The sequence below is a fragment of the Mauremys reevesii genome, linkage group 7 (assembly GCF_016161935.1).
Source record: "Mauremys reevesii isolate NIE-2019 linkage group 7, ASM1616193v1, whole genome shotgun sequence".
NCBI classification, from domain to species: domain Eukaryota; kingdom Metazoa; phylum Chordata; order Testudines; family Geoemydidae; genus Mauremys; species Mauremys reevesii.
The window spans coordinates 103,635,244-103,655,993 of NC_052629.1; the positions used below are offsets into that span (position 1 = coordinate 103,635,244).

Consider the following 20,750-nt stretch of genomic DNA (forward strand, 5'->3'; position numbering starts at 1 on the left):
GAGAGCCTTGAACTGAGGGACTGCTGTTTACCTAACCCCTGAACTGCAAAAGACATCAATCCCTGCCTTATTAAAGAAATGCATACACTAGCTCGGCATGCCTGCTCGAGCAACTCTCTCATATTCACAGCTTCTCAGGGGTTGAAGGAAGTTCTAACGGGCCCTGTCCCATAAATAAAATCCTTCTGGCGTGCGATAGCTAAATAGTATTAAGACAGGCTGAGACAGCTCCAGTTAGAAACCACGGGTGGGGGGTGGACTGAAGTGCCCTATATAATTCACTTAGTGGGTTTTTTCCATTTTCCATTCCAAGTCAGCTCTAACTACCTGGTAAAATGAAACTAGCAGGGAACCCAAAACTTCCCTCCATCAGCAGTATAAATATAGTAGAGTTGTATCAAAAAAACAGAAACATGCCTGCATAACCTGCGTGCATACAGTTTTAAATTCAGAGAGATGGAGGCTACATCTACAGCAGGGATCGGCAACCTTTGGCACACAGCTCACCAGGGTCGGGTCGGTTTGTTTACCTGCCATGTCCACAGGTTTGGCCGATCGTGGCTCCCACTGGCTGCGGTTCACCGCTCCAGGCCAATGGGGGTGGCGGGAAGCAGCGGCTAGCACCTGGCAGGTAAACAAATCGGCCTGGTGCTTACCCTGGCGCGCCAGGTGCCAAAGGTTGCCGATCCCTGATCTACAGTATGGAGACTATACCAGCATAGCTATGTTGGTATAATTCCGTAGTATGGCAGCAAAAGAAACAAAACATTTCAACATAATTCAATTCTGCCTTTGCAGAAATGTTTCTGCAAGTGATTTGTTTACTGCCCAGGGAGAAAACCATGTATCAAGCAAACAAGTATTTCTAGTGGGGGAAAAAGTCCCAAATTGAGGAATTACTGACCTAAAAAACAGAGCCAGTTCCCATTAGATTATAGTACTTCTGGAGGTCAATGTACATCTTCAGAGGAGAAACTTGTTAGAACACTTAATAGCAATGAGACATGAAAAAGAAAATCCACACTTCATGATACCCAACTCCCTTCTGTCAGCAGAAACTTTTGTGCTTTGGCACTTTTCCAGTTCTTTAAAAATGTCCTCTCCCCTGCACTAATAGGGTTACCCTGCATCCATTCTAACTTCTCCACATTTCTCTCTCTCTTTGCATAGTCTGTATCACCATAATGCTAGGGTAAGAGATAATTAATTATTCCTAATCACAGTGATTATGACTGAGGGACAGGATCAAGGCTTCACAATAACAAAGACCAAATTTGTATTTTTCTGGTAATATTTTTATTATAGTAGCAACCATAATGTGCTGGGTGCTGTACTCATAAATAGGAAGAGAATCCATACCGCAAAGAGTTTACGCTCTAAATAGACAAGGAAGTATTCTTTTCCTTAATTTATAGCTGGAGAACTGAGGCAATAAGAGATTAACGGATTTACTCAAAATACATAAGAAATCTGTGGTGGAGCCAGGAATTAACTTAAAAGCCCTGAATGCCTAGCATAAGAACATAAGAATGGCCACAGTGGCTCAGACCAAAGGTCAATTTAGCTCAGTATCCTGTCTTCCGACAGTGGCCAATGACAGGTGCCCCAGAGGGAATGAACAGAACAGGTAATCATTAGGTGATCCATTTCCTGCACCCATTCCCAGCTTCTGGCAAACAGAGGCTGGAGACACGATCCCTGCCCATCCTACTAATAGCCATTGATAGACATATCCTCCATGAATTTATCTAGTTCTTTCTTAAACCCTGTTATAGTCTTGGCCTTCACAACATCGACCTCAACCACAAGACCATTCCTCCTCTTTTACATTCTAAAAAGACCAAAGCAGATGAAAGATTCGGCAACAGGCAAAGTGACGAAGGGGATGGTAGGCATCCAGCTCGTTTGTCCAAGTATTTAATATTAGTTTTATTTACTTTATTAAGAGCAATTGTTTGGGGCTGAGGACAGGATTTGAAGCAAGCAAGAATGATTGACACAGAAAGGGATCATAGAATCATAGAATATCAGGGTTGGAAGAGACCTCAGGAGGTCATCTAGTCCAACCCTCTGCTCAAAGCAGGGCCAATCCCCAATTAAATCATCCCAGCCAGGGCTTCCCGACCTTAAAAACCTCTAAGAAAAGAGTTTCCACCACTGCCCTAGGTAACCCATTCCAGTGCTTCATCACCCTTCTAGTGAAAAAGTTTTTCCTAATATCCAACCTAAACCTCCCCACTGCAACTTGAGACCATTACTCCTTATTCTGTCATCTGCTACCGCTAAGAACAGTCTAGATCCATCCTCTTTGGAACCCCCTTTCAGATAGTTGAAAGCAGCTATCAAATCCCCCCTCATTCTTCTCTTCTGCAGAGTAAACAATCCCAGTTCCCTCAGCCTCTCCTCCTCATAAGTCATGTGCTCCAGCCCCCTAATTATTTTTGTTGCCCTCCGCTGGACTCTTTCCAATTTTTCCACATCCTTCTTGTAGTATAGGGCCCAAAACTGGACACAGTACTCCAGATGAGGCCTCACCAACGCCGAATAGAGGAGAATGATCATGTCCCTCGATCTGCTGGGGCAATGCCCCCATCTTATACAGCCCAAAATGCCATTAGCCTTCTTGGCAACAAGGGCACACTGTCGACTCATATCCAGCTTCTCGTCTACTGTAACCCCTAGGTCCTTTTCTGCAGAACTGCTGCCTAGCCATTCGGTCCATAGTCTGTAGCAGTGCATGGGATTCTTCCGTCCTAAGTGCATGACTCTGCACTTGTCCTTGTTGAACCTCATCAGATTTCTTTTGGCCCAATCCTTTAATTTGTCTAGGTCCCGCTGTATCCTATCCCTACCCTCCAGCGTATCTACCACTCCTCCCAGTTTAGTGTCATCTGCAAACTTGCTGAGGGTGCAATCCACACCATCCTCCAGACCATTAATAAAAATATTGAACAAAACTGGCCCCAGGACCGACCCTTTGGGTACTCCGCTTGATTCCGGCTGCCAACTAGACATGGAGCCACTGATCACTACCCATTGAGCCCAATGATCTAGCCAGCTTTCTATCCACCTTATAGTCCATAAAATTGTGGCAGTAAGAAAGGTGAGAGAGGGAAGTGTGAAGGTGGAAGATGAAGAGAGATGGAAGTGTAATGCACAGGGAGAATGAAGTTGAGTAACTGAAAGGTGGCAAAGAGTGAAAGCAGATTCCTGAAATTATCTAAAATGTTACTGTCCAGCAGCGCTTCTTGACAACCAATTCCAGAACAGATTAAAAAGGGGGATTATAAAATCGAGAGGCAAAAAAACCACATTATATTAAAATCCACAGCACATTACTATGTGCAATAAGTACTCGCCTGGGACTAGAGATCCTATGACCAAAATTATAAACTCAGCCATTATATTAAGAAAATAATTTAATATCAGGATGGTTTGTTTTCACCTTTTTGACAATAACCGTTATTCCATAGAAATATGGGCTATGCTTCCTGCAGCCATTTTTATAGCTGAAGTTTGGCTATTAATCACAACTGTTATGCTGTATTTATATACAGGAAATGCTTTAGTTACTGATGTGCAATATTGTAACAGAAGATATACTGTAACAGAGAGCCATTAGTACAGGTCTATAGAAGCTCTGTTTATGATCTATTCTTTGTTAAGCATTGAAACCATGATGAGTTCTGTATAGGGTACAATCTTTGTAATATAGACCTGACACACAAGAGTACTGTTAGGAAACAAACTATTTCCTGGTCCTATACACATAGCCTGGGTCAAGGTTCCAAAGGTTAGTATCCCTGTCACATGACAGAGGTCAACGCCCATGAAGCAGCGATTACTGTTACAGTCAATGTTCCAAACAGCTTACAATTAAAAAACCACAAAGAAATGTGCCCCAAGGAAGTCCTAAGAACATAAGAACGGCTGTACCGAGTCAGACCAAAGGTCCATCTAGCCCAGTATCTGTCTACTGACAGTGGCCAATGCCAGATGCCCCAGAGGGAGTGAACCTAACAGGTAATGATCAAGTGATCTCTCTCCTGCCATCCATTTCCATCCTCTGACAAACAGAAGCTAGGGACACCATTCCTTACCCATCCTGGCTAATAGCCATTTATGGACTTAACCACCATGAATTTATCCAGTTCTCTTTTAAACGCTGTTATAGTCCTAGCCTTCACAACCTCCTCAGGTAACAACCTCCTCAGGCATGTCCTAATGACATACACCTCTAAAATGTGCCCAGACTTTAAAAAGACATCAGAATAAATGTTAGTGGGAAGGGAAGGTCAAATGGGGGAACTATCAAAGTCAAGGGAGCACAAAAGACTTCTTTACAGAAAGTAGAAATATTTAATTTCCATTGCTCACCAGGCCTATCCTTATGGCATTTAAATTCTGAATGCAATATCTGTATTGCTAAGCTTCTATTTAAACATTTTATAATCATCACTTCTACTTGTGCATATGTGTAAGTCACAGGTAATTTTTAAAAAAAAATTATTGAATGTTACTAAAGAAAGTTCCTTCTTGGCCATCATCTGACCTAGGCCCCAGCCCAACAATTCGATCCACATAAGTAGACCCTTGCACATATGTGTAGCCCCACTGAAGCCAATGAGGCCCTGTGCAGCCACAAGGGTCCTTCCTTCCCAACTATGCAGCATTTATACAAATGAGAGATGCTGAAGATTTTCAAGGCTGTTTAAGATAAGTTATAATTTTTATAATAAAGGTTAGTTTTATGAGAAAAATATGTATTGTTAAATTTCTGTAGAATCCTTTGCCCTATCATGATATTTTAAGGAGCACTGAATGAGTTAAATATAGTATAAATTATATAGGATCTGATGCTGAATTATACTGAATATCACAGAATACCATAGAATCATAGGACTGGAAGGGACCTTGAGAGGTCATCTAGTCCAGTCCCCAGCACTCATGGCAGGACTAAGTATTATCTAGATCATCCTTGACAGGCATCTGTCTAACTTATTCTTAAAAATCTCTAATGATGGAGATTCCACAACCTCCCTAGGCAATTTATTCCAGTGCTTAACCACCCTGATGGTTAGGAAGTTTTTCCTACTGTCCAACCTAAACTGTCCTTGCTGCAATTTAAGCCCCTTGCTTCTTGTCCTGTCCTCAGAAGTGAAGGAGAAGATGTTTTCTCCCTCCTCCTTGTAACAACCTTTTATGCACTTGAAAACTGTTATGTCCCCTCTCAGTCTTCTCCTCTCCAGACTAAACAAACCCATTTTTTTCAAATCTTCTCTCATAGGTCTGTTTTCTAGACCTTTAATCATTTTTGTTGCTCTTCTCCGGATTTTCTTTTTATCCACCTCTTTTCTGAAATGTGGCCCCCAGAACTGAATACAATACTCCAGTTGAGGTCTAATCAGCGCTGAGTAGAGCGGAAGAATTACTTCTCGTGTCTTGCTTATAACACTCCTGCTAACACATCCCAGAAAGTTTGCCTTTTTTTTTTTTTGGCAATAGCGTTACACTGTTGACTCACATTTACCTTGTGATCCTCGGATCCCTTTCTGCAGTCCTCCTTCCTAGGCACTCATTTCCCATTTTGTATGTGTGTAACTGATTGTTCCTTCCTAAGTGAAGTACTTTGCATTTGTCCTTATTGAATTTCATCTGATTTACTTCAGACCATGTCTCCAGTTTGTCCAGATAATTTTGAATATTAATCCTATCCTCCAAAGCACTTGCAGCCTCTCTCTGCCTGGTATCGTCCGCAAGCTTAATAAGTGTACTCTCTATGCCATTATCTAAATCATTGATGAAGATATTGAACAGAACTGGACACAGAACTGATCCCTGCTGGACCCCACTCGTTATGCCCTTCCAGCTTGACTGAGAACCACTGATAACTACTCTCTGGGAACGGTTTTCCAACCAGTTATGCACCCACCTTATAGCAGCTCTATCTAGGTTGTATTTCCCTAGTTTGTTTATGAGATGCTTCTGTGAGACAGTATCTAAAGTATGAAAATTCCTTTTCTTTCAATTGGATATTGTAAGAGGCACAGAAACCATTTTGTTTTTTTCATACAATCTAGCCAAACTGTCTAGGCAAAAAAATGAAGACACCGCTGTTTACTTTTTTTTTTCTAAAATAGTAAATTCCAAGAAACTACAGAAGAGTGTTAAATTTGCAAAGTGAAAGTCAGGAAATGCCAAAAGCAAGGTTGCATGTGCAACCTTCGTCTACTCTTGTACATATGTGTTGTTATATGGTTTTAATTACATAAAATTATTTCTATGAATAAAATAGTAAATATAATAATAATAATGTAGCGAATTAAGGAGAGGTTCTGTAGCTCTGTATCACATTCTAGTTCAAACCCTGTTTGCAATTACAGCAGTGTAAATCCAAAATAAATCCACTGAAGTCAATAATTATGTGCGGAATTTGTTCTTTAGTGCACAGGATATATAGCTGAAATAAGAATGCCACTTACCTTACCTGTTTGAGCTAAATGCAAAATTGCTTCTTCTCCCAAGCTTTCCTTTGTGTTTTACTCTCACGATCACACTCCCATTTTAATATCTAAATACCCCTCACCCCAACCCTGCCCTTTGCCAACCGAGAAGGAAGGAAGAATGCCATTTTTGCTTTTCAGAGGTGCTACACTACTATGATGATGTGGGCTATAAGTGCCTAAATATGTAGATTAAAAAACCCAGGAGTCTTTACTGAGTCTCCTGCTCTAATCACTATAGTTTGTCACCACATCAAATAAGTGCAGCTGGAAAGCCAAAGCTAGACTCACACTGCAACATGTCTAAAAAAGGCTGCTGCCTCACTTCATATTTCTAAATTCAGCTGATCTTTACTGTCTTAAGTGTTTCTCTCTCTCTTCTAGCCTTGCACAGTTTAATGCAACCATCCTGTATTCTGAAAGCAGTTCACTAAACTGTTACCTGCAGAAACTTGTTAAATGAATAAAGTTGTCATATACAATCTCTATTAATGAGTTTATTCCATCATCTGGTATTTGTTCAGAAAGGCTTTGCTGTTAGATAAAATGCAGTTTGCATGGCATTGAGAAATATCTTCTTGGGGACAACCCAGTCCCCCATAGCCTCCACAAGCACGGAGGAACCTCTTGCAGCAAAATCTGCGTGGTTCTGCTGTGCAAGTGAGGGGAAGAACCTAAAAGGGGTTGCACACCTCAGTGCATCATAGCCCAGCTCTGGGCCTCCTCACACCCTGAGGCACAGCAAAAATGGTTCCGCTGTTTCTGAAAATGAGACGAGGGGAAAATATATAGTTTTGCCCATATCAAAAAGATCTTACAACCATTTTGTGGGGAACCTCTAGTGCTTTGGAGCAAGCACTTCCCATACAGCAAAGGGGGTGGATATGTCAGGGATATGTCCTTTGCTGTCCCCGTGAAAATCCACCAAAATTTGGCCAAGCTACAAGCCTTTGAATAATATCAGTTTACGTATTTCAGTAGAGACTTAAGATTTTGGAAGCTAAATTCCCTGAAGATTACATCTGCTCTGGGTATGCTCTAGCCTTGGGCTGAATGGACTTTTCCTGTAATTGTTCTTCCCAGCTGCTGCAGGCTGCTGGGCATCGGAACTAAGAGAAAGGATACTGTCTCTCTGTGCCCTCTGGACTCCCCCTACTGGTGCCAGGCCTGAGGGAAAAGAGAAGAGATGGCAGCCACAGAGGGAGTACATTGGGACAAGGAGCCCTGGGGGACTGGAAGCTGGCCGGAGTCAGGAAGACAAATTGGGACTCACTGGACAGAGGCAGGGAGCCAAAGGGGGGAAGGACACTTAGATTGGACAAGAAGCCTACTTGGAAGTTATTCTGTTAGTTCAAATAGCAGAAGTCTGTGCTATGAATCTTAAAATTTGGTTCGAGGATGAGTACATGCATATTTTAGCTTGTACCAACAGGATGCTTTCGCTCTCTCGGGAAAAAAGGGTTCAGCGTGTTTTGCTCTTTAGCACCACCTAATGGCTGTTGATGGAGCAGCAATTTTTTTCCAGAGACCACCCAGATTCATAAGTCCAAGCTGAGTATACTGACCACCACTGATATATAGGGGAGAGTTGGGGAGAAGGGTAAGAATTGTACAAGATGACCCAGGACCAGTAGCGAGAAGAAATCTATAGAGCCTCCAGTTAGACTGGCTTAACTCTTTCTTCTAGGAAGGTGATTATCTTTATTGGGATGATTTATATGTTTTTGCTGCAGGTGGCTAACACTGTGATGTCGGGGTTCCTTTCCCACAAAAAGGAGCATAAGGGGAGAAAGGAAGGTGGCTTTATCTAATTCTGTACAACTGTTCAAAGAAATGTCTGTTCACCTGCAGAAAAGGCAGCAGGCATTCTGTAGCACACACTAGTCTACACAGTACCCAGCTTGTGGGCCTACCTAGGAGTTCGGTTGTTGGGCACATTTTTCAGAAGCACAGGTCTGCACTCAATGAATACTATATGTCTCCTGGTGCTTTATATTCCCACCCTCAGTGTTCGCTCAGTCCTAGAACAGCAAACTGCTAAACAAATGTTCTAATTACAATCCAATACTTGAATAATGGTCCTAGAATCCGCACAAACCCTATTAACGCTAGACCGCAATGACCAGCTGCCTGTCAAGACAATCTTTAAAATCAATATATCACTCTTCAGGGCTCCAAGTTTCGAGAGAACCTACTGCACTTCACTCATTACTGTCAAGAGGTAAGATGTTCCAGATACTAGCACAGAAGAGGAGGAGCACCAGATAAAAAATTACACATATTTGACTTCTGTTTTCAATCAAGAGGAAAGTGTATAAATCCTGGCTTTGTCTCAGCCAACAATACTCTCCAAGGTCAATAAATCTGTATATTCAGCTCTTCAAAGGTCAATGTGTGCTTACAAGGTAGGCTAGACTCTTTCTGGCCAGCTTCTCCATGTAAATGCAATCCAGACTTCTAGCTCCTTTGTGATCAACAGGACTTTTACATTGCCACAGTTTAATCCGCTCAAGAGAGGATCATAAAGGGAAGTGATGCTTCCCTGGCAACAATCCTCTCTCAGCCTCTGTCCATACTACACTAGCCAACTTTCACAAAGAGGAAAAGAGATTTATGCTTGAAGCATCCCTTAAGGATTTTAGGTTTTGTTTGTTTTAGAGGGTAGGGGAAGGAGGACTTTGAAAGAACAAGTAGAACTAATCTTCAGCTTTTAAATAAAATGCAACTTACACAGATTTCTTGCCCTTGGGTTTTTGTGTTCTCCTCTCAACTGAAAAGCTACTCAGCCGCACCTGATGCTGACAGTGAAGGTAACCCATGAGGCTTAGTGGCTTGCAATTTATTTTATTTTAATAAAAGGGGACCAGATTGGGCAGGCATGGACATAAAAAGTGCTTGAATTCCGTTTGGCTTAGAGAGGAAGATTATCCTATTTTCATATAACAACACAAGAAAAGGATTCCAAAGGGTGGGATCCCCCACAAAAAGTAAGCATACTGGCTAGTTTAAAGGATCTCTAAAGCTATATTTACATGTTCTCATGATACCAGATATGTGGGGGTGGAATAGAAAAAGGTCTATACAAGATGTGGATATCCAACCTGTTGTTGGGATACCAGGACGATAACATTGGACAACCTGGAAGGAAACCTGGCTCAGCACCTTGGTGTGCTCTCCACTTACTTTTCTTCCACCTTTGTTTCTAAATGGTCTTCATAAGGTTGTAAATAGGCACAATGTAAGATTAAGTATAAACAATGCAGGAAACCACTTTTCTGTACTGATCTTTTTCTTATACTAATGTATATTGATTTTTCTATGATTTCAATTATATTTGTCTCCATTTAACTAAAGCTCATAAAGTTTGTGCATGTTTCACCAATATCATCTTAATTAACTCTTAAGTATCCATCTGAATAAAGAACCTGTCACTTGTAACTAGTGCATGGTGCACGCCAACCAATAATTTTATAATTGTAACATTCGATCAGTCTGCAATTGCCAAAGCAACTAAATGCAAGTACTCCAAAAGTACCAACTATTAATAGCGTTTGGGAGTCTGAGAGACCTGTAAAGAAACCTTCTGCTATTCTAAGTAGGCAAAGCATAGAGTAGTCTAGATTTTCAGTAAGGATCCAGGGTGAATCTGTATGGTAGACAGACTATTTTTCCATTATAATTTTTCTGACTTTACATTATTCTAGTATCTATTATTATTATTTAAACTCTTCCCACTCTGATCCCCCTGTCTCCTAAGAAGAATGTCAACCAAACAACTGACGGGTGTCCAACTTTCAAACACACAATGTTCATATGGGACTGAAATTAGGCAAAACTTGGTTTTGCCCATCCTTAGTTCTTTGTCATGTCAACGACTTCTTTCTACTTGGCAGGCAATTTTATCAATCAGCGTGGGAGGTCTATTCAATGAATGTGTGGCACCCTCTGCTATCACAGGTGGCTACTGAAGTGTCACAATGAGAAGATAACATTTTTGATATGCAAGAGACCAGGGCAGAATGAGACCAGGAATCCTGCAACATCTAGCTTTGCACACCAGAATGTAAGATCTCTAGGACAAAGAACATTAGCTAGTTCTTATCACTCTTCCACATCATCCTCTACCAATACAACAGTATGACAGCCAGCATTCTAGGAAACCATACGTTCTGTCCTCTTAGCCAAAGAGCAAGCACAGAGCATTAGTCAATAGTGTGGGTATAAGTTAGATCTTTAAATTTTTATGCTAACTTCTAGGTGGTTTAACCCTTTTACTAAGGTCTGGCTGCAGATGTGGAATATATTAGCTCATTCATATGTTCCAATACTTGGAACTGGGAGATAAAAGAAGAAAAAAAAAACCTTGGGAACAGAAGGCATGCCCACAAATAAATATGGTTTTGTCTTCATCAGCTGTCAGAAAAGAGGAACACAATCACCCTGAATGGGTACAAGTAATATCAAAGAAAAAAGCCTGGTATTTCCATTTGCTTGTTTGTGTCTTCCTATGAAAAGTATGCATTTTATATGTTTAAATCCACCTGACTCATATAAACTCTTGTGAATTTATTGAATATGCACTTTTGCATTAAGAAACAATGTAGCTTTTTAACAACACATATGTATAGTAATTTCTACTGTAATGAGAAGAGAGAAGAGAAGAACTGCAGTCAAATGTGCCACAGAGCAAGGATAAATCCTTTCCTAACAATTAGCTCAGAAATGAGAATGAACTATGCCTGTGATATCAAGTGTGCTCAAATTGGATAAAAAAAGCCACCAAGTTTTAAGACCATTACATGTGACAATAACTTTATACCAAGCCAGAAACAATGGAATGGGCATATTTATAGCTAATCTATTGACTGATGACCTGAGCCACACCAACCCACATTATGATCTCACAAACTGAGTCTGACAGGGTCAGTCAGTATGTGGATGAGAAACCTCTAAAAAACAAAACAAAACAAACCCCAAAGGGCAGGGGATTCACATTCCTTTGAGTTGCTTATTGATTCCATAACCCACCTAGGTCTGTACTGTTGGAATTACTGTCTTCCAGAGAACATGAACACAAGGTCATTAAAGATTCAATGACACTTTGCTAGAGATGGGCAATTGGTTAAATGCTTTCTGCTAAATTTGTTCATAAGTTTCAACAAAGTTGCATCTGATGAAGTGGGTTCTAGCCCACAAAAGCTTATGCCCAAATAAATTTGTTAGTCTCTAAGGTGCCAGCCACAAGGACTCCTCATTGTTTTTGTTGATACAGACTAACACAGCTACCACTCTGAAACAAATACAGAATTCTTCACTTCCTTTCCCCTAACTGAAATGTAGTGTTACGGAGCACTGTTAAAACAGTTGCCATGTGTCACTCCCTTAATAGATGCATTTCAGTGCCAATTCTCACCACACAAAGTATATAGTTTGCAAAGCACTCTGGGATAACTTTGCATTTATAATGTTGCTTATTTTTCAGAAGCCCATTAAATGTATCTTATAGAAATAGTACACATTTTATGCATTTGAAGGACACAGCAGGATGGTTTGGAAAAATATAAGTGTCACCCTGTATATTAGTATCTCCTACCTCTTCCACAATTAAACCATTACATTTACTTGCTGCAAAATCCATCCACACAGAATAAAAAAAATCTGTCAGCAAATGAATATCTATTTTTGCTTGAAATGCCAATACCACCAAGCAGGGATGCCATATCTTGCCATTCTGGGAATAAATCTTGTCCTGATATACTCTCAGAAATCAGAGATGCAAAAGTGTGTCTTGTTAAGAGTGTCTTGTTCTTATATCTCCCACCACCCTGGTTTTTCCTTAAAGAGCATACACAAATGTTTGGTCTAATCTATATTTGAATAATTTAAGTGATCGAACATCCACTGCTTCATCTGCTGGGATGATTCTACATTCCCATAAATCTATGTTAAGAAACGTTTATTGATAGTCAAGCTTCATTTTCCTTTGTTTCATTTCATACTATTATTTTTAGTCCTACCTCCTTGGACCACCCGAAAAGATTCCTCTCCATCTTCAGTGTTTATGCTCTTCAAATATTTGTAGCTAATCATCTCTCCCACTTAGTCATCATTTAGCTAAGTTGTATGTATTTCTTTTCATCTCTTTCCCTCGTAAATCAATCCCTCCAGACCGTTAATCGTTTTTGTTGCTCGTGAATTCTATCCAATTTGCTGACAGCTTTCCAGAACTGAGCCACTCACAACTGCATGCAGTATTCTAGGCGTGCTCTTATCTAGAGGAAGGAAATAAATCCTCTTTGTACTTACATAGTGATGTTAATCCACAGACCCCAAAGCGATTTACCTCAGTAGATAATTAGTATCTGCATTTTACAAAGGGGGAAACTGAGGTACAGAGAAAGGAAGTATCTTGCCCAGTGTTGCACATAAAGTCAGTGGCAGAATCAGAAGAACAGGTGTCCTGATTCCCAATGACCTAGTGAATCCAACAGACAAGAACTGCCCTTATCTCCCTCAATCTTCTCCCAGCTAGTTGAGCTACCAACCTCTGCTAGCTATATCTGAGATTTAACAACAAATCCCTGCACAACAAAACCAATCCAAAACTATCATAAGTTAACTATTCAATCAATCTGCCCATTTCCACAAGTTACATTCCAGCAGTCAAGACTGGTTTTAAGTGATACAAAAGTAACTGTTGCGCATGTTAGGTTGAAGCAGTTTTCATCTTGTAAAGTTTGCTCGTTTGTTTTTGGTTCAGATGTCTTTGTTAAGGAATCCTCAATAAACTAACTAAAGAACTTCAGAAAGGTTGAGAATAATTCTTTATGGAAGGAATCTATGGGGGAAAAGTCTGTAAGGGAAAGCCAGGCTGAAGGCTGAGGGGGAGAAGAATCTGACCAGTTAAATTTAATTAAAAAAAAAACTTGGAAAACCCATAAACAGGATGCAGACACATTAAAAAAGCAACACTGACCTAACAAAAGAATGTGAACTGTAGTTGACTTAAACAGCATCATACCCATTAGCCCTCCCTACACACACAAATCTTGGGAACTCTTAAAGGAACCAAGTTATTTCAATTTTTCTAAACCATCTACTTTTCACTACATATACTTTTCACCTATGAGACTGTCTTGCTTTGGCCACTGCCCCTTCTTTCTGGTTGGCAAAGCTCCCAAACTTGCTTCAGGATAAAGAAAAAAATAGCTATAATATTCTCTTTTGTCTTGTAAAAATATTAAATTCTAACATGACCAGAACACAAAGATTCATTGGAAGAAGAACAGGAACTGAGAGGATTCTCTGTTCTCTGATCTGATCTACTGTTCAACTTCAGAAAATACCAGCATGAGTAGATTATAAGCACCTTGGAGCAGAGACTATTTCTTCCTACTTTTGTTCAGAACTCAGCACTCTGTTAATACACAATAAATAATTATCATGTTTGCAGAAATGGGGAACACGGGGTGGTAGTCATTTCTCACACTCTTACTTCCTAAAGGATGGCACAGGCTCATTTGGCAAAGGGAACCTAACAGACTCCATCCTGTCCCATATGGGACTCATTTTTTCTATCAAGAGTTTGATCAAATTATAAACACAATTTTTCTGTTATTTGATAAATGGTAACCACCACTGACAACACTTAACAATGCTCACTAAATTTTAATGCCTGAATTCATCTCTAAGTTTCTGATCTGCATCAGTATTTTTATCAAAGAAGTTGATTATTGGACTTATTCCCACGTGAGCTGCTGATCTGTCCACCACTCAGGCTACCCTTTGATCCAAAAAAAGGCTATTGAAAGAAGGCATCAGAACAGTGTTATTTACAAATACTTTGCCTCGGTTTTCCTCTAGAGCTCTTTGGAAAGACCTAGTCACACATTTTTTCACCTCCTACCTTAAGCAAACCTATGCTTGCAGCGCTATTTTTGCCAACAACCCAATGCTGTGCGTTAGCAGGGTTTCAAGTTCAAAAAAGGGCAAAGTAAATTCATCTACCTCCATGGCAAATCATTTTTAAGTCTCCATTGTGTCTGCCAACTAGCATCTCAGACCGATTGGCAGTGTTTCCCAACTGGTGGCTAAACTGGAATTGTGAGTGTCCAACACATGACCTCACACAAGACACAAATGAGGAGCCTTTTAGTCAAGTTACCACATTTACCAGGTAAGCCAAAAGGACAGAGCCTCCCACAGTCTAATCCAGTGTTTCTCATACTGGGGTCACCGCTTGTGTAGGGAAAGCCCCAAGCTGTAAGTTGAGGGGGAGAGTGGTCAGTCTTGAAAGAGGGACTGGAAATCAGGAGACTTCAAGTCTTTTCCAGATCTGTCAATGAGTTGCTGTGTCCTTGTGGCGATGTCACTTAACTTCATGTTAGTTTCCCCATTTGTATAACAGAAGTAAGCAACACTTACCTCATTGGGTGAAGTAAGGATTAACTAGTTAACACTTACAAAATATTCATAGATCTTTGGATTGAAAACACTAGAGAAATGCAAAGTATTACTATTATTAAATCACTCTTATTTTACTATTTGAATTTTAAACGCAGCACTTATTGGTGTCATGACCCAGAACAACTTTTGTTATAGTAGTATGCTTCCAAATTAGGGAAGCAAAAATCACAGTGACAAAACACAAATAAATCATAATAAGCCATAATGCCCACCATCCAATGTTCTCTGACATTAAAGGCAAAAAAAACTTTGTTGTGATTCACCAAAGATTAAAACTACTGTAGCATAAAATTTTATAGAAGTAGAAGATGCAAAAGCAGTTACAGAAGGTACATATACACTCAAAAACTCTACAATCCACTTATCAAAGAGATTGCCAGTTGTATTTCAGGGCAGGTTAGATAATAATACGCATAATATGGAGTATTGTTATGGAAATATCCTGCATTTGTTGTATTTGATAAATAACTACAAGTAAAAATGAATGAGGAGACATTCTCTCTTGCTACCTTGTTTTAATTCCACAGCACTCATCTTTTGCTCAGTGTGATGCTGCCAGAAACTTTACAATGAAATCCACACCCCCCAAAAGTACGTCCCATGTTGCTGAGCACGAAAGGGGAAGGGACTTCAAGCCCTGAGTATGTTGATAGATAGCAGGGGTGGCGGCATCCCATAGAATTTGATAACATAACGTCATGGACTCTGCCCCTTAATTACAGGAGGAGCAGCCCACTGAGAATAAAGGACCCACTAACTAACTGATGCTGCAACTGGCTCCCTTTGTGACAATTAGGATCAGCCCTCATTTGGACAAAGTTTAGATGTCTTCTCCACTTAAGATTTCTGTTAGCCGAAGGAATGAGAACTTACTTGGAATTCGGATTTTAAATTTGCCACTCTGCCCAAAGCCGCCCTCTATTACTCCATCCTCTCCTGTAGATAGTTTGACTTTTAGCCCCACAAAAATCTGGATGTTGGTCTCCTTCTTAAACAATGAACGACCAATCACACTATAATCATCCAGCATCTGCAAAAGAAAAGAAATATATATATATATATATATACACACACACACAAACACATATGTGAGCCTAAATCATAGAATAACAAGAACAATTATACATATATGGAACACATTATAAGCTCTCATCAGCATGAATTTGGGATGGCCACAAGTCTCAAATGGCATAGTATGTATATAAATACTTATTTTAAGTGAGCACAGCAGTGATAGCCAGGAACTACTGATTCTCTGATTCTCATCCCAACTCTTTTCCAAAACTGCAAGGGAACGTCTGTCTATAAGTCATTTTCTGTGCCTCAGACTCATCTACTGTAAAAACAGGGGGGAATAATACTCATGTGCCTCATATAAGTGATGTGAAGATTAATTAGTTAGCTTCTATTAAGTGCTTTGAAATCTTTCCATGAAAGGCAATGGAGAAGTGCAGTTGTTATTAAAGACCTTCACCACAAAACAGTTTATTCCATCACTTACCCCAACATCACTTCTATAGATACTTTACTTCCCTCAGCATCAGTTCTGTACTCATGCCACCTTGGTTTCAGTCAAGCAGGTGATTACTCAGAATTCCTCAATACAACCCTTTAAATACTATATGTAGAAGTGAATTTTTAATCATGTTGATTTGTTAAACCAAAACTCATATGACAGTTGTACTGAATTTTAATTTCAAGGTTTGTAACCAAGTAGGAGGAACCATTCCAAGTTTGGATTCTTAATTAAGTGATCAGGCACAAGAACCAGCAAGCTTGGTGGGTAGGGTGAGATAAACAACCCTCCCTAAGGCATTATGAAGCATAAGGTGCAGCCAACTGAGCCTAATCCCCAAGGTGTGAATATCTTTGGATGCTACTAACCCCTGGAGTTACTGTACCTCCCTCACTGCAGTAACAAGAGTCTTTATTTGTGGGAAGGAATTAGGAAGCACTGCTTTGTTCCTTTATTACAGTGGAAGTTGCACCTGGCTTCAGCAACTGTTTCTTCACTGCACCTGAGTGGTCATTTTAGCCAAGCTATTCAGAAAAACGTTTTGAGAGCCACAAATTAGTCTGAATATTCCCTCAGTCCACAGTTTGATACTCCACAGCATTATGACCCGTCAGTTACAAGCTACTCTGATTTCTTAGAAACTTCTGTTCCCTGGGCAGACATTTGCCGAGCCTGCGGAATTACAAGCCACCAATTTTCTTTTCATGTTTTTAAATTAAGCTGCTTTTAAAAAAAATACACCACTCTATTCTAGTTCCTGACATTTCTCAGGTGTCTAGTTAAGCAATCTAAATTTTTAATTGTTTAAAGACAAAAATGAGCAAGATCAATAGAACATCCCAGCGGAAAAAAAATCTAGAGTTCTTCAATACTGTAGCTCCTAGCTTTTAAATGGTATGTGAAGTACTTGAGAATCACTTCAGTGGAGTGAATGAAATTTCTGAAGTAGGCATTTCAAAAGTGACCACCACTATGCTACCTAGGCACGTCTCACCCTTTCATTTTGAATACAGAGGGTCTCTCGTGCCCCAATGTGGAGGCTTCCATATACCAACTGTTTCATTGTAATTGCCTGTAAAGGGGAAGGGAGATCAACTTCTAAAATATGTAAAATGATTATTTTAATGCATTTTAAGAATGTTCCAAAGTTATATTTCATTTAATTATTTACATAATTGAATTATAGGGTGAACATCGTGCTAGCGTGGTTTCGTTTTGACTCATTTAGTCTGGCAGGGCTGTTGGAACTACTCAGAGTAATTCCTCTTTGTGAACAACTGTTAGAAGCCCTATTATATAGTTCTGCTAAAGGGAATGGAGTGATAACCTATAATTAATATATGGGTATTGGAAAAAACACTAACAATTCTGAAAGTGTAGCATTCACTTATTACAATTGTCTTGAAATATACTTATCCTTTTAAAATAAGTCTACTCAAATCCCACTCTTGCACTCACTTGAGTGATAAGTTTGCAAGATAGAATCTTCAAATTGTAAGCACTGGGGCAAGGACTCAGTCTTTCAGATATTTACAGTGCTGAGCAACATATTTAATACTCCTCCTCTTCTTCTAGTTATTGCAAATATTCTAGAGATAGCAAACACCTTTTATCAGAGGTCCCTAAAGCATTTTACAAAAAACTAAGTACCACAACATCTCTCTGAGAGGGGAAAGAAATACCCTCCTTTTATAAATAGGAGAAATGAGGCATAGAGTGGGTCAGCAACTAGCTTAAAATCGCATCAGTGGCAAAATGTGGAACAGTACCCCCTAAGGTCCTGACTCTCAGTCCTCCACACTAACCATTAGACTGAAATTAGAAGAAATTAACTTTTCACTGATTTATCCTTGAAGACAGACTTCTGAGAAGATGCCCAGTCTCAAGGTGAAAAGAATGCTGATCACACAATCAAATAAAATAGATGCGGAAAATAACACATCAGCTTTTGAAAGATATTTGCTTAAAAACGAACAAACATTTTTCAAGCCCTGGATCAATTTTTATAAAAATAAAAGAAAAAAAATTAAGACTATTTTACAGCCTTTTTTTCTTTAAGAAGCTACAGAAATGCATGTTCTCTCCCACTGAAACTCAACACTTCCAATTACTTTAACAGCAATTTAGCTCCAATCACTAGATTTCACAGTAATCCCCTTTGAGTTCTCGGAACATCTACTATGCAATCACTTTGCCTATTAGCTGAATAGCCTTTTGAGAGATCTCTCTCGCTTTTTTTATGAAATATTAACTTAAAAAGCCGAATGCTACAAAGACAGTAAGGGATATGTGGTCTGTTCTGAAGCAGCAGCAAGGGGCCTAGCAGTGAGGGCAGACTAATTTTATTAACTTCAGGGAAACTTCAAAAAGCTTTAGGGCTTTAATGCCAGACAGAGACGACCCCAAAAGTCAGTTTAAGTGCTGCATAAACAAAGGATTAGGGCAAGAAAAAGCTGAAGGCTCCTTGCATTTCTTGTTTATATTGTCATATGACCTAGTGGGAGTGGGCGAGGGCTGCCTCTCTGACTTTAATCCCCCATAGTGTACAGTGGCGTTTCAGTTCACTGACCTACATTACGATAATATTTTTTTAAAATTTATGGGCAGAGGTGCAGCATCAAACTCACTTAAGGACTTAAAAAAAAGGGAAAAGAAAAGGGGGGAAAAAGAGAGAGAGACCAGAAGTGTTTCTGGCTGCTATATTCTCCCTCTCTTACTTCAGTTAGATCAGCAGCTTAGAAAGGGATTTCAAGTTCAAAGGGAACATCTCTGTTACTCTTGTTTTATGGCTTAGTCCAGAGGACACAATAGCACTGATTTTATGAAATATCCCCTCCTTCTTCTTGGTTTTTGTGTTTGCAGAAAAAAGTAAATAGTACTTTATCTTCATAGGTGAAGAGTGTGTGTATGTCTCTCCCACACACGCGCGTGCTCTCTCTCTCTCTAATACCAAGTGTGTGTACACACACACACACACACACCCCTTGATCTAAACGCTACAATATTATATCTGCAACTCTGTAGTTAAGGTTGTGTGTGCAGGCATTCAGTGCAAACCCATAATTTAACTCCAGGAAAAATAATTACTAGTTCCTCTCAAGAGGGGAATCTGGTAACTACACTGTCAAATCTGCCAAATCATCCTCATTTATAGGGTGACACAAACAAATTCACTGTCACAGCTGAGCATCCTCTGAAACAACTCATCATGGACATTTGGAGGGCAAACACAGCCCATGCTCTTATCCCCCATCACTAAAGAACCAAGGGGAGCAGGACAGAAATGGATGGAAGAAAGAACAAAGGAGGCTGTTGGAATGAGGGGCGGGAAATAATGAGAGAAAAGTTGGGACCAAGAGAAAGCGAGAGAGTGAAAACACTGAAGGTTCAGATAGCTAGAAGGAGACGGACATTTTTCTTTACTGATTTAGCCTAACATGACTGAAAATGTGATAGAAAATTAGTCTGAGGGTTTCACAGATCCTGGGAAAAGACTGAAGAAGGGATACACTGACAAGTTAGGAAAAATGGAGAATGAGAAAGGAAAGGAAAAAAACCTAAATGAGGCACTAAAAGTGGAAAGATTTATGATTAGAGTACATTTGTTATTTTACAGAAAGTTCACTTTAGACAACATTGTAATCTTGAAGTTAGTGGCAGTTTGGCTGTTTCTTGCAAAAAGTTTCAGAACATGTTCCCAGCTCTGGAGCGGGAAAGAGGACAGGGAAGATGCTCCCCACAGCAAGTGACCCTCTATGGATGCTACAGATCCTCCTCCTTTTCTTTTTTTAAAAGTTGACACACATGTATTAGAGGAAATAATCCTACACTGGCCCTTGAGAGGATTGAGGAGATGGGAATTGACAGGGATTTCCAGATATAGAGTCTAATTTTTTTATTCCCAAAATATGGTTTTGGTTTTATTATTGTGAACCAGAGGAATTACTTAGAAGAAAAAAAGGTTTTCAGTCAGCAGGGTCTTTTCCTCATTAGCTAATATCTGTAACAAGGAACCAAAAATAGGTTAACATAGGCAGAAAAGGAAACAAAACTCACAGCTTAAGGATTCTAACCTGTTCTCTGAGCAATTTGTTTGGAGACCAACCTTTGCAAAAAGTATTCTCCCAACTCTGTCTCCCAAACACACAGACAATTTAACCTCTCCAGTCCCCTTGTACCCTGCCACAGTTGTTTTAGTAAAAAGACGAACACATAAAAATTGTGTTTTCAGGTGTCTCCCCTGTAACTCTGAGAAGATCCCAACC

General features: G+C 39.8%; 1 protein-coding gene across 4 annotated transcripts in view; it reads right to left on the reverse strand.

Annotated features, from left to right (window-relative positions):
- EEFSEC (eukaryotic elongation factor, selenocysteine-tRNA specific) overlaps window positions 1-20,750 on the reverse strand; it is a 189,932-nt gene that overhangs the window by 33,991 nt on the left and 135,191 nt on the right. Inside the window, exons 8-9 of one of the 4 annotated variants that reach the window (XR_005601327.1) lie at window positions 15,843-15,999; window positions 12,521-12,775 (exon numbers count right to left, since the gene is read on the reverse strand). The exons of 1 other annotated variant lie outside the window; for it this stretch is intronic. Coding sequence is in view for 1 of the 3 variants with exons in the window: in XM_039547803.1 (XP_039403737.1) it covers window positions 15,843-15,999 (157 nt within the window). In the remaining 2 variants the exon portion in view is untranslated. Of the gene's footprint in view, window positions 1-12,520; window positions 12,776-15,842; window positions 16,000-20,750 lie in introns of those variants that run through there. 2 more of the 4 variants (XM_039547803.1, XR_005601328.1) reach the window with 2 other exon arrangements.